The sequence below is a fragment of the Melospiza melodia genome, chromosome 8 (assembly GCF_035770615.1).
Source record: "Melospiza melodia melodia isolate bMelMel2 chromosome 8, bMelMel2.pri, whole genome shotgun sequence".
NCBI lineage: Eukaryota > Metazoa > Chordata > Aves > Passeriformes > Passerellidae > Melospiza > Melospiza melodia.
Window position 1 is genome coordinate 9,410,718 of NC_086201.1, and position 13,888 is coordinate 9,424,605.

A 13,888-nucleotide genomic window follows, 5' to 3' on the forward strand; every position below is an offset into this window, starting at 1 on the left:
TTACCCTGAAACCATTTAATACCCTGGGCTGAGCACAGTGTCAGCTTTTGTGAGGGGAATCTTGGAGGTAGTTTTCAGCAGAACAGTATCAGATTGCTAAGGGCAAGTTAGAATTGCTGTTGTGCATCCTGACTCTTGTGTTTGGGTTGTTATATCTTAGAAAACATGGTCAAAGAGAGCTTATTGCTAGAGGGACAGTCATATTTCTGTCTCAAGTCTTTGCTACAGTCCTTCAGAAGGAGCTCAGGTTTAGGCCAGAAGAATAGTTTAACAACTTTAACAATAGAAGAATATTTTAACAACTTTCCTTTAATGTTTCCCTTAGCTTTCTTTCCTTCCTTTTTGCCTTGCAAAAATAGGGAGAAGATAGTATAGGAGACAGGGTGGAGTGGGTTATGGATATAGAAAGCAGCTAATCCTGCTTTTTAACACTTAAAAGGAGTGGTAGAAGTTCTGGAACACCAAAGACTTTCTGCAGGACAATGTTTACAAATACAAAAATCCATCTTACTTTAAAAGAAAAAGCAAAAACATTAATTCTGTTCTACAAATAGATACTAAACTGCAGATGATTTTCATTTTTTGTCTCTGCTGTTAATCCTTAAACATGTTTTCTTTTATCCTCTGTCATAAATAGTCTTTTAAATCCTACAGAATTCGTGTTTCTGCACATACGGATTTTATTTTTAAAGTGAACCCAATTAGTATCTCTAAGTACTTGCTCATTAAATTAAATAATGCCTTACTTCATGCTTAAGAAAAGAAGGGAGAGGATAGAATAACCCTTGCCATTAATCAAAGTGGAGAACAAGTGCTGGACCAGGTGTTAAACTGATGGCTTACAAATTTTGCTCTTTCCTTTAGGGTCTCTGTTCACATCTACCTCATAGCAGCCACCATCCCAGCAGACCTTTTGAATCAATGAATGTTTTCTCTTGATGGTATTTTTGTTTTTGATTCTGAATTGAAATGTTGTCACGCTTTTCATGCAGCATGTTTTCATTGAAGTGGTTGTTTCTTTAATTAGGAATATTGTCTTTACTGCTCACTCTCCAGCTCAGAGCAGAAGTGTTTGGAGCAGCTGATGTCAGGGCTGCAGAAAGGAATGGTCGTGCTGAAAGGAATGGCTGTGCAGAAAGGAATGGCTGTGCAGAAAGGAATGGCTGTGCAGAAAGGAATGGCTGTGCTGAAGGGAATGGCTGTGCAGAAAGGAATGGCTGTGCAGAAAGGAATGGCTGTGCTGAAGGGAATGGCTGTGCAGAAAGGAATGGCTGTGCAGAAAGGAATGGCTGTGCAGAAAGGAATGGCTGTGCAGTGCAGCCGAGGCGCTGGCGGAGCAGCGGTTCCGAGTGAAGCGATGTGCGTCGCTGGCTGGGGACGGGCTGCAGGCAGCTGGGGAGCACCCTGTGAAAACAGGAGGTGCTGGCAGGCTCCTGTGAGACCTCTTCTGGGCAGTCCTTCCTCTTCCTCTCTCTCCTCCCCGGGGAGCTCTGCCTGTAGATGTCTCTTGTGAGATGCTTGGCCTGCAGTAAAGGCATGGAAAACCTCTATCAAGCAAAATGTATTCTTGAAAGGTTTTGTTGACAGCTCTTTTTCTGTCAGTTTATAGAGGAACTATATACTCTAAGAAAAATCAAGATATTACTTGGTGCAGCTTAATAGACCTTCTGAAATTCCACGAAAAACATCTCTGCAATAGGGATAACAACGTCTTATGCCAAGAAATTTGCTTGTGTGTGTGCATGTGGTTTGCATTTTTGTAGCTTCCCTAGAGATAATCTCTAAGTAAGTTGATCTTTATTTCACAAATGCATCTTGCCCTTAAAAATATATTTAATCTTTGCAGGTTGATAAAGTGTTCTTGTTTGAATGCTTTTAACTAACATTTCTTTATCACACTGTCATTCTTCCAAGAACACTTCTCATCTTCAATTTAAATGATAGGACTCCTTTTATGTGAGCCGAAAGGTGTCACTTGACAAATTACAAGTGTTTTACTGAATTAATTGCATTTGGGATGCTTCTTACTTGGATTAATAGCCTGTTTTTGTTTGTGGTTCTTTGTTTTAAAACATTACCTCTTTGTTTTAAAACATCACTTGCAAGTCATGTAACTTATATTGTTTTTCATCACTTCTCATATGCAGCCTAACATTTTAAGTTCTCACTATTTTTCTTTGAAAAGCCAGGTGTTTGAAAACCTGATTAATAAGCAGTGCACTTACTGCACCACTTCTGATATGACTCAAGATCATGGCTGGAAGACAACTTGAGGGCTCTCAGTTGCATGACTCTGCTAAACCTGCTAGTCAGGGTGAGAAAGAAACTTTCCATATCCGTAGCGACTGTGGGAGGCAGCCAGACCCGTGAACACCAGCCCACAGCTGGCCTGTCCTCTGGGAAGCTGTGTATCTCTCCAGCTGTCCCAAGGCTTGGCATGTCAGGAGTCTTCCCGCCTCTGCTGGTGAGAGCAGCAGACTCTTCTGGGTGGTTAACTCAGCTTCTTAGCCTGCCTAACTTCCTGCCAGGAAGTAGCTTTAAATCCAGGATTTCCGCAATTCCCACCTAATTTCAGAGCGATGTGGCAGTGTCATCCTCCATGTGGAACAACCTTCTGTGCTGTTCTTGCCAGTGGCCTGAGCAGACAGATTAGGGCCACCATGTTCTCACACTTGATGCTGTTTGTTCTCCCTTGAATGTGTTTCAGCATCCTGAGTTCTTGTATTGTCATACCTGTCCACGTCATTACTTTGGAGAATCTGCACTGACCTGGTGCTGTCATATTTCTGTAGTGTGGAACAAAAGCATAGTGAATGACAGTCTGTGTGAGACGTACCCCAAGTTTGGATTGAGCTCAGATAAAGGCTGAAATGAGTGGATACTTTTGTTTTATTTTCCTTGAAGTCTGTCTTTCAAGCTGGATATTTAGAATGCTCTACCAAAAGAACAAGTCTCAGCTTTAGGTCTTTTGCACCATCTTTTACCAAATCTTAAGAATTTCACTTCTATCTCACCTTTCTCCCTTGGCACAGGATATTCTAAACCAAAAAGATGATAAATTAATCCTCACTTTCTTCTTTTATGATATTGTTGCAAGACCTCTGGGAGATCTGCATTGGTGGGAAGAATACAGCCCTAGTGCTGTGCCAGGTTTTGTTTGTTTGTTTGTGTTATTGCTGAGAAACTATCAGTTTGGTTTCCCAGTTACATCTGAAAAATACTTCATGGATTATATAATGTCTGCAAGTGGCTGTATGGCATATCAGACCTACATTTTCCCTTGAAGACATCTCATTTTCTTACTGTAAATGGATTAATTTGAGAGGTAGTTTGTCACATAGCACTACCTGAGCTCACTCAAGGCATTAAGAAATTGTTGTCTGTATTTGAAGACAGATACTGAGAAAATTGAAAGCATTATTTCAAACTTGTGTTAGAATTGCAGGAGAACAAAAAGGGACAAATCACAAGCATAAATGTGCTGAACAGAATTTTTCCATGTTCTTCTCCTGTCATGAGTGGTTTTAGTCCCTAAAATGGACTTGTTATGTAGGAAGGAAGAATGCTAAAAAGATTGATGACACTGTCATATATAAAGACATGTAGCTTGGTGACTTTGTCCTCCTGATTTCCAGCAGAGCAAGGCTTACTAAAAATGATAAAAAACGTATTTGCCTGAAAAGCCTCTTCCTTTGGTGTGCTTGTGCTTGTTAAGTATTTGAAACTGAGAGAGGTCAGACCATACTGGCTGTCAGCCTTTCTATGATGTATTCAGAAGTTTAGAACCTCTCATGGTACAGAGTAGGGACTAATGTTCTTTCACTTTTGAGTTATAAAACATGACTTGCCACCAGGATGTGTGAATTGGCTTTTTTACTTTATTTGTTGTGCTCTGTGGTGAGGTTGTTTTTTCTTTTTTTATTTTTTTTTTAAGAAGTTGAGTTAATTTTACTTTCAGAATCTTAAGAACCAATAGTAATATTTGAAACAAAGGACAATGCAGGAGAAACTCGTGAGAGTTTTCAGCTCTTTCAGCTGGTGGTTCCATTCCTACCAAGTAATGTAGGATCTCACCCAAAAAGAAACCACTGTTTATTTTGTAAACTCGATGTAGTTTGATATAAAGGAAACTTCACAAATGTTTAGATACACTGAGAGTTTTCAAAATGTATTCCCCGGAGAAGAAAATTATTTAGAAAGTGATCAAATGGATGAAACTGAATATGGAAATTTAGACACTTGATGTACATTTGTTTGATGGAGTGTTTTTGCATGTTGGCAGCCTGTTGGACTGGCAGGGGGCTGTTGTGGTGCAATTCTGCTGTGATGACCCTGCTGGTTTTAGGCAGAGACCCGATTTCTGTGGACATAACCTGTAGAGAGACCTGATTTCTTTGGTTATGAATAGTCATTGTGAGCTGCAGGGAAGGCAGCAAAGCCTGTGACTTGAGCCTTGAAAGGAGATGGATCCTTTCTCCATGCTGCACTCTCAGGGGGTTGGAATTTGAAGCTGTGTAGCAATGTACCCACATCACACCTGTATCCTCACTCTGAGTGCATCAGAGTCAGAGGTGCTGCAATGTACCCACATCACACCTGTATCCTCACTCAGTGCATCAGAATCAAGGGTGCTGCAATGTACCCATATCACACCTGTATCCTCACTCAGTGCATCAGAATCAAGGGTGCTGCTGCTGTTGTGGTGCTGCCCGAGGTCCCCCGTGGTGCTGTGGCTGGGCCTGCTGTGTGCTGTCCAGCTGCCCTGTGCCTCTGCTCCCACCCCTGTGTCTGCTGTGGCCTCTGTGTATTGCCTCTGCTCTGTGGCTCTGGGAACATAGAGGGATGGAGGAAGGATGTCTGTCTGTCTGTCTGTCTGTCTGTCTGTCTGTCTGTTGGTGTGTCTGTCTCAAGGAGCACTGAGGAGTGGGTAGTAGGGATTATGGGCCTGGGGAATAGGGTGAAGGAGACTGACTGCTCTGACTGCACATCCAGTGTGCCAAGGAGGAGTCCTAGAACTATCTTGCATATATATTGATTAGTAGAATGAGAAGGCGCTGCCACTTCCAGCTTCACAAAAGCCTCCTGCTCTGTGCTAAAAACTAATTAATAATGTCATGATACTTGTTGGAATATTGTGAATTGTATTGCTTTTCATGTTTGGAATTTATATTTCCTCACTAACACTCCTGCTCACTGTGAATGTCTTTGATGAACAACTTTGACCTCTCTATAGTCTTTATTTGATGTATAGCTTTAGCTACAAAGTTGCATTTTCATAGAATCACAGAATTGTTTGGGTTGGAAGAGGCTTTAAAGGCCATCCAGTCCAACCCCCAGCAATGAGCAGGGACATCTTCACTTAGATCAGTTTGCTCAGCCCCATCCAACCTGGCCTTGAATGTTTTCCTGGAGGGGGTATACACCACCTCTCTGGGCACCTTGTGCCAGTGTTTCAGCACCCTCATTGTAACAATATTCTTCCTTATATTTAGTCTAAATTGACCATCTCTGTGTTCAAAACCGTTACCTGTTGTCCTGTTGAAACAGGCTCTGCTAAAAAGTTCCTTCTTCACCTTAAAAGCTCCCTTTTAAGTAATGAAAGGCTGCAATCAGGTCTCCCCAGAGCCTTCTTTTTCTCTTATCCTCTTGGCATAGCAGAGATGTTCTAGCCCTTTGATAATTTTCCTTTCCTCCCCTGGACTTGCTCCAGCATATCCATGTCCTTTTTATGTTGTGGCCCCAGAGCTGGATGTAACAGTGCTGGTGGGGTCACAGGACAGTGGAGTGGAGGGGCAGAATCACCTCCCTCAGCTGCTGCTTTGCATGCAGCCCAGTTTTCTCTCACTTGTGGATATTAGGATATTCCAGGAGCAACAATGCCCTGGGGTAACAGCAGTGGAAGGACAAGGAGTAGGGAGAACAGGACCAGTATGAAAGAGGTGTTTGTAAAAGACAGTCAAAATGAAAATGGAAAAAGAGAACAGAGCAAAGAGGGCATACAAAAAAAATTAAAAGTTTTCTAAAGAATGAGAAGGAGGAATTAGCCATCATTTAATTACCATACTTCTGCCAGAAGTCAGGAGCATGATTTGAAACCTTTTATTGGAAAGTGTTCAGTTGTGTGCACACAGATGTGCAAAAGGAGGGTCTTTTGACATTCCTTGAAGATATCCAACTCTTGGTTCTTACTCAGTATCAATTTTAGGACTGCATGTGTGTTTGTTGAGTACTGACTTGAGTTCTTATAAAATGTTTTTAAGTAAAAAATTTTAAGCGAGCACACCAATTGTAGATGTTTACTATTAAAACTTTCTTTGTAGGTAATTGCACTTAAGAATGAACATTGAAGACAAGCTGGGAGGATTATTTCTTAAATGTGGTGGCATAGACCAGATGCAGTCATCCAGGGCTATGGTAGGGATGGGTGCAGTATCTGACCAGTCTGGAGTATCGCGAGAACGGCAAGAGGCAGTGCTTCAAGATCGGACTATGCCGCACCAAGAAATTCTTGCAACAGATGAAGTGTTACAGGAAAGTGAACTTCGACAGCAAGAGATGATTTCACATGATGAACTCATGGTCCATGAGGAGACGGTAAAAAATGATGATGAAATGGATGCACAAGATAGACTTCCTCAAGGGCTGCAGTATGCTGTTAATGTCCCTGTAAGCAATTTCTTTGTGAAATATTGGAGAGATTACTAGGAAGCTTGATCTGGTAGTCTAATCCTACTCTGGCAAGAATCTATTAATTGCTTGTTTGGATTTTAATTATCAAAATATTTATGTCATTTGCCTCTGGCTGTGGATAAATTTTGCCAATTAAGTATAATCTTTAAGTATCTGTTTTATAAATATTTTATAAGCAGGCTGTTACCATAGAACTAAAGTGTTAAAATGTGCTCCTTTAAGGATATTTAATGTTCAGGGGTTACTGCAAAGCGGAATAAATAGTGTTATTAGAAGGTGCATTATGTTTATGCTGTTCATAGTACTGTTTAGTTGCTTTTGCTATAGGAAGCATCTTGTATGTTTTTAAGGCATGTGGACGCTTAGCAATTGCATTCACACTGCAGGTTGGACTGTGACACTTCATACATGACCATAAATATGCCCCTCCACGGAATCTCATAGAAGGCATACCTTGGCTTTCCCAGAGAGCATAGAGATGACTTCCTTTGGAAAACAGAGCATCTGTCTGTAATGCAGCACACCATCACTGTTACCCTTCAAACATAAAGAACAGTCACCAGGACTATAAAAGTAGAGAGCCTTACACATGAAGAATAATCTTCAGAAACACAGCACTGTTAAAACACTACTCTGTTAGCTGTAGATCAGGTGGCTCAGGTGTTAGAAAAATGTGAGAGTATCATGGTCTTCATTAAAGTTCACATTAGATTGAGATTTTAAAATTTTTTTTTCAAAAACTTCATTGGAACTGGTCTTGTTTTTTTTTTTTTCTCTTAAAAATACTTCTGTATTAAATATATAATAAACTATTCCGTTAAATCTTATATTGACAGCAGCACGGACTAAAGTAAAATAGGTATGAAAAACTGAATGGTTTTACAGATGGAAGTGATTTTAATATATGAACTGATCTCAAAATCACCACAGGTCAGGAAAAAAGACCTTGGGAGATGAATGAAAGGATACATCAAAATGTTACTGAGGAAATGAACTGTGCCCTTTTTATTTAAGATACATATTAATTCTTTCACTTAAATTTCTGAAAGAGTGAAGCCAGAAGATAATTCCCTTAGGAAAAGGTTTTCTGTTTCAGCAGTTTGTCATCTTCTAAAATTGAAAAATTGCTTTTCTGTAGTGAGAACCTTACCTGAAACTGGCACTTGGTATCTTAACAGATCAGTGTAAAGCAAGAAATTACCTTTACTGATGCATCTGAACAACAGAAACGAGACAAAAAACAAATACGAGAGCCAGTAGATTTGCAGAAAAAGAAGAAAAGAAAACAGCGTTCACCAGCAAAAGTAAGACATTGATTTGGCAAAACCAAGATTAAAAGGACCTGAAGATTTGGTTGACTATGACTAATTTCATTAGCATTTGAACTAGTTAGGCTGGAAATTGTTTGTTTGCTCAGTAAAGATGCAGTTCTGAAGTTCACCAGAGACCCAAAACAAAACTGATATAACAGTGTTTTTCTTTGAACTCCTTTTAGCAACATGAACTCTTGACATATTTTAACATCTGTCTCTCCAGGCAGTTCTCTCTCCAAATATTTTTTTTAAATTATGAGTCAGTAGCTTTGTAGACCATTTATAAATCATTACTCTGTATCTATCTAATAATAGTTGTGCTTTCCTGTGAGCCTGATAATTCTATATGCTTCATGCATAGTAGTGAAAAGTTTTTAAAAAGAAAACTAAAATGGTAGTTTTGAAAATTCTAAAAAGCTTACTAATATATATAAAATAATTTACTGGTAGGGAAAATTCCTGTGATCATAATCATCTTCATATATGTATTTATTTATATCAAAAGGTTCTTACCCTAGCTGCTGGTTTGTTACTTAAACATTTGTTTTGTAGATCCATTCATGAGGACTATGTATCCCTGTATGTCTGAAAACAGTTTTCTTCTGTTGAGAAGCACTTCAGATAAAACTAGAATCATTTCACCTCATGAGGTAGCAGTGTTACATCTTCTAGTAATTCCCCAAATCAGTATTAATCTTCAGACTTAAAATAGAACATATGCAGGCTGCTCTGATAGAAGTAAATCAGTTATATGTTATCACACAGCAGCATTAAAATAAGCCTACTCAGAAATCAACCCAGACTGTTTGTACATTAAATGAAAACTCACTGTAATACAAAGAAAATCTCCCAAACCTCCTTTTTGTTGCCCTGGGAGCAGGACCGTCCAGTCCTCCTCAAAGCACTGTCAAATAAGGTTGCACCTGTAGTATTCTTGGAAAGCTGAGAAATTGCTTCAGATTGGGTGTGGAAGCAAGTTCCAAACGCTGTGCATTTTTTTCTCACTTCTCCCTTTGAGAGAAAAAGGAGATCTAGGTTGAGTACATCCAGAGATCACTTCCATGGAAACATGGCAAGGTAGAAGAGGCGTGTGCCCCTCTTTCTACAGACGTGTACTTGCATGCTTCCTTTTTATCTCCCAGTCTGCCAGGATTAGTCTTTTGAGATGACAAAAGATTGAAAAATGATCAGGAGAATTGTTAAACAGGTTCTTTTTCAGTCTCTCTTCCCCCTTTTCAGACCTGTCAGAGTAGAAAGGCAGAGTAGAAAAAAGCTGAAGGACTGACCTAGGTGAGAACCTACTGCAGTTTCAGTATTTCCAGAGTAGTGGGGTTGATTTTCCATCCAAACAAGCAGCTGGAACTCTGAGAGATGGAAGTCAGTTAACATTCTGAAACGTTCTAAATTCTGTTTTCTATTAGTGCAGTAGTCAGGTAAGGAGGAAGCCATCAGGTGTCACAACTCCTGTGTCCTGTTCCCTCTGCCACGCAGACACACACACGTGCACACACGGACACACACGCACGCGCACACACTCACACGCACAAGCTTTTTTGTTGCTTTGGTTAGGGAAGCTGCTCTGACAAAGCTAACTCTCATCATTTAACAGGTGGTAGATTACGTAGAAGAGCCCAGGTTTAGGATAACCATGAAATTAAGTGTATTTTCTGCACAATTATTTTAAAATTTCAATATAATATATGAAAAGCATTCCATAACATGTATTTAAATTTGTTTTAAAGACGCAGTTGGCTTCATCAGCTGAGTAATGTTACAGAACAGAGTCTTTACAGTTGTCTCTCTCTGTGACTGGAGCTGTAACACACCAATCTTACAAACGTATGAATGTGCTTGTCCTTCAGAGTGAATGCACAAGAATTTGTTAGTCTGAGACTTTCACCCTTGTTTTGACACAGGAGAATTAAAAATTAAGTAGATCCTACAGTATTTGCTGCTATTTCAGAGATACTGTTTCAGTTATTGACTCTCTCTTTCTCATCACCGTCATTATCATAAAACCTAAAACGCTGTAGCTAATCAAACTGCAGATGTGTTTTCCCAGCATACTTTTATTTTTTTTTAATAACAAGGGACTAAACTGTATTATTTAAGGTTCCTTAAGCTCTTCTTTATAGTTGTGTTTGCAGTTAAGCAAGATTTTATAAATGTAATTTGTTTACTGATTTGCTTATTCTCTTGCCAGAGATGATAGAGATTTTGGGTTTTGGTTTAGTTTTCTATTTTTATTCTTTTTGACGAAGTAGAGAAAACCTGTGATTAGCTTTATTGAATTAAGTAGATGTGGTGCAATTTTAAAATTTAAGTTTTTTAAATTTTATATGAAAATAGCGGCTTTGTTTGACAGCAAAGCAATTGAGTATGGCAAGTTGAAGTCATCAAGGAGATGCTTTAATGTGTATATTAAGTGAGCAATACTTTATTGAGTGAAAAACCTGAAAGGGGAGAAGAATAATACTGTTCTCTTGATCGTTTGGCTTTGGGATTTTGTTTTTTTAAATACAATTTTACCTTTGAGACTACTGGTTTTATATAGATGTAGATAATATATATGACTATTCTGGCTAAGCTTTAATGACTTTTAGCAAACATTTAGAGTTGTGATTTGATATAAAGAATTTAACCATTCACTTTTTCTTTAAAATACGATTGTCCATGGTTTAGTGCCCAGGAGTGGTTTGATTACTTTGCATCCTTTCCAACAGACGGACAAAATAAACAGTAGTGTATAAAGTGACTCAGCTGTGCCTAGGGAAGCTCTAAGCTGATTTTCCATGAGCTGCCTTTGTCTCTGTCCTGTTGAAATATCTCTTAATGCACAACGAGACACGAGTTGGATTGGACTGCAATTGGAAATGTGTATTAGAAGCTTAACGCATAGTTTTGTAGAAATTAGCATTGTTTTACCTGAAATATTTACATTTTCTGCATCGAAAAAATTAATGTTTTTTTTTTTGTAGTTAATAAGACATCTTTAGAGGGTAGTGTGAGAACAAATTTTACTCTTTTTAAAATAGATCCTTACAATAAATGAGGATGGATCACTTGGTCTGAAAACCCACAAATCTCATGTTTGTGAGCATTGCAATGCTGCCTTTAGAACCAACTACCATTTACAGAGACATGTCTTCATTCATACAGGTACTGCTTGACTTCAAATTTGTCTTTTCTACTATATAAAGAGTTGTTTACTTATGTTAAAAATGTTTTCAGCTCTATGCGAATTTCAGTTTTAAGAGTGTAGCTAACTTGGCATCTAAGCTTAGAGATTCCATGCACCAAAGTGTCAAAAGAATATCAGAAAAAAAAAATCAACATATATTTAATAAACTGAAGAGCTAACTGTTTACAAGGTTTCTTTTCTTCCTTTATCAGAAAGTAATGGGTTGACTTGTAGCCTAAGTGCCAAAAATTGACCCCTTTGTAAAATGTGCTGTGGCTGCTTATTTGCCTGATGAGGCATCTCTGTGTTTGGAGAAGTGAAAAAGGTACTTACTGTTATAATAGCTTGCCAGTATCCTGAATGCAGTCTATGCCAGCATCCTGATTGATCTTGCACTTGAGGAAATTACAGCCATTCCAGATCACTCTTCCGTGCTAGTCTTAATGTGACTCTTAGGATCATGGAGAGAGCTCTGCAGTTCATGTACCTAGTAAGGCAAATGTTTTTTGGTGTCAGGGTATTTTTGGAATTCGCTCAGTTGCTGGTGTTTTTAATAGACATTTTAATATTCCTCAAAAATAGTTATCAGAAAACAACAGTGTGTAGTTATTAACTTATGGATGTGGAATTATATTGTTCAAGGTGAAAAACCATTTCAGTGCAGTCAGTGCGACATGCGTTTCATACAGAAGTACCTGCTACAGAGGCATGAGAAGATTCATACTGGTGAGTATAGTGCCTTGAGTATCTTTACTGGCGTGCTTAAAAACTGTTTCCCCACTCAGGCAAGGTTTCTGGTAATAAATATGCAGCCAAAAACCCTGTCGTAGTTTGTTTTAATTTAAAACATGTTACAAAGTTATAAAGCTTTTTAAAAGAAATTAGTTTTGTGCTTTCAAGTTGTTCCACTTTCCTTTGGCTGTAAAATGAGTATGAAGTCCAGTAAGCGGATCTGAAAGTAGTTTTCTATAAATAACCCCAGAGCAGCAAATCCTGAAGTTTGTACATTCATAAAAGTCAAAGTTCATTAAGCAGTTCTGTCTTTTGTTGTATCAAGTTAATTCAGACAAGGGGGACTTGCAGATTACATTTCCATAGATTTATTTGTTTGTTTGTCTGTTTGTTTGTATTTGAATTTGATGGAAAAGTGCCAGGACTAAAATGGCCAAAATGCCTAACCCCAAAGGTATTAGTATCAGCTTTTCTTTTCACTTTTTTTTCTTCTTTTAGGTTTAATTCAGAACTGTTCTAAAAAGAAGAGTCTTAGTTTAAGAATATGCAGTATAGGTCAAATAAGGCCCGAAGCTTTAAACTAAAGCAAGTTAAAGTTTATATATGTTTATTTTTTTTACCTTGTTGCACCACACAGAACCACATTCTTTAACAGGTTTGGTTTCATTGGGTTTTTGGCATTTTGGTGCATGGCCTTTCAATCCCTCTTTAAATATTTTGTAATATGGTCCCTTTTGGACTAGATGCCAATTTCTCAGCCTCTTTTTCAGAAAAGCAGAGCTGGTGAATGTGCACAGTGTTTCTTGGCTGTAGCATTTAAATGGATATGAAAGCTACTAACATGCAGTGCAGTGTGTGCATGTGTAAGGGTTGAGAGGGAGAAAAAACTCTGCAAAATGAATTTTCAGAGCAGTGTACAGGGAGTTACATGCACAAATGCCCTGTTGTTTATGGGATTTTTGTATCCTAGGTTGCCATGAGTCCAGACTAAGTAGGTTTCCTTCAGCCAGTCAGCCACAGAAGAGTCTTCCATTCTTCTGTCCAGTGTCTTTGTTCTGCTCCTAGTCTTTCCTCTGGCTCTGAATTGGTGAACCATGCTGCCTCCACTTTGTGTAGATACTTATTCTTGAAAAGAATGCTCATTCAGTCTCTTCCATCTATCTGCCCTCCAGCCCCCCTCAAAAAGGCAAAAATTTGAGTGCAGTCTTCACATTTTTTAGAAGATTTTTCTTTTTTTTTTTTTTCAAATGAGGATTATTCCCTGTACGTGGCTTTGAAAATGAGAGTCTGGGCAATATTGTTAATTAACACTTGACTGCAAATATTTTATAAATTGATTTAATTATCTTTTAAAATTTAGCTTCTTGCCCTAGTGAGAAATCTGTGTTGATTGTAAGTTTTGGAGGGAGGGGGGTGGATGTGGTGGGATTGTAGGTTTTTATGCCAGCTCTTACATATGCTAGTCTTTGTTTAGCAGAGAAAAAGGTACCATTTAACTAATTAACCATATCTGACTTTTTTTAGATAACTGTGTTTCCTCCTTTCCTCAGCATCCTGAGCTATAGTTTGGTTGTTTCTCAGAAAATAGAAGATGGTTTAAATTGTATTTAAAATGTTGAATCATGGATGTTTTCCTAGGTGACAGCTAGTAATGATTAGGAGAAAACATTTAAAACCCAGCTTCCAGGAGTGGCAGAATTTTTTCTGAAGGCTGTTTAGTTAACAAGATTAAACTAGAGTTTAATTTTTGGCTTCACCCAGTTATAGTATAGCTAACTGGCACTCTGCATACCTGTCTGTGCTTTCACCTCTATGTGACAGTGTTCACCACTGGCCCTCAGCTGTTTGTGTAGTTGCTCTTTGTTCAGGGCTGCATGACTAAATCCATCCAGAAAAACTAAATTTTCAACTTGATTCTCTAATGAGAAGGTGAGCAGTGGGTCTGTGTTTTACTTTGATGAAAATAAAATTT

The 13,888-nt window shown here is 38.5% G+C and overlaps 1 protein-coding gene across 4 annotated transcripts in view; it reads left to right on the forward strand.

Moving 5' to 3' along the window:
* ZNF148 (zinc finger protein 148) overlaps positions 1-13,888 on the forward strand; it is a 38,519-nt gene that overhangs the window by 14,491 nt on the left and 10,140 nt on the right. For 2 of the 4 annotated variants that reach the window (XM_063161682.1, XM_063161681.1), the window contains exons 2-5: positions 6,321-6,666; positions 7,869-7,994; positions 11,039-11,162; positions 11,827-11,910. In XM_063161682.1, the coding sequence (XP_063017752.1) occupies positions 6,337-6,666; positions 7,869-7,994; positions 11,039-11,162; positions 11,827-11,910 (664 nt within the window). In that variant the 5' untranslated portion in view covers positions 6,321-6,336. The remainder of the gene's footprint in view (positions 1-6,320; positions 6,667-7,868; positions 7,995-11,038; positions 11,163-11,826; positions 11,911-13,888) is intronic. The other 2 variants (XM_063161683.1, XM_063161684.1) reach the window with 2 other exon arrangements.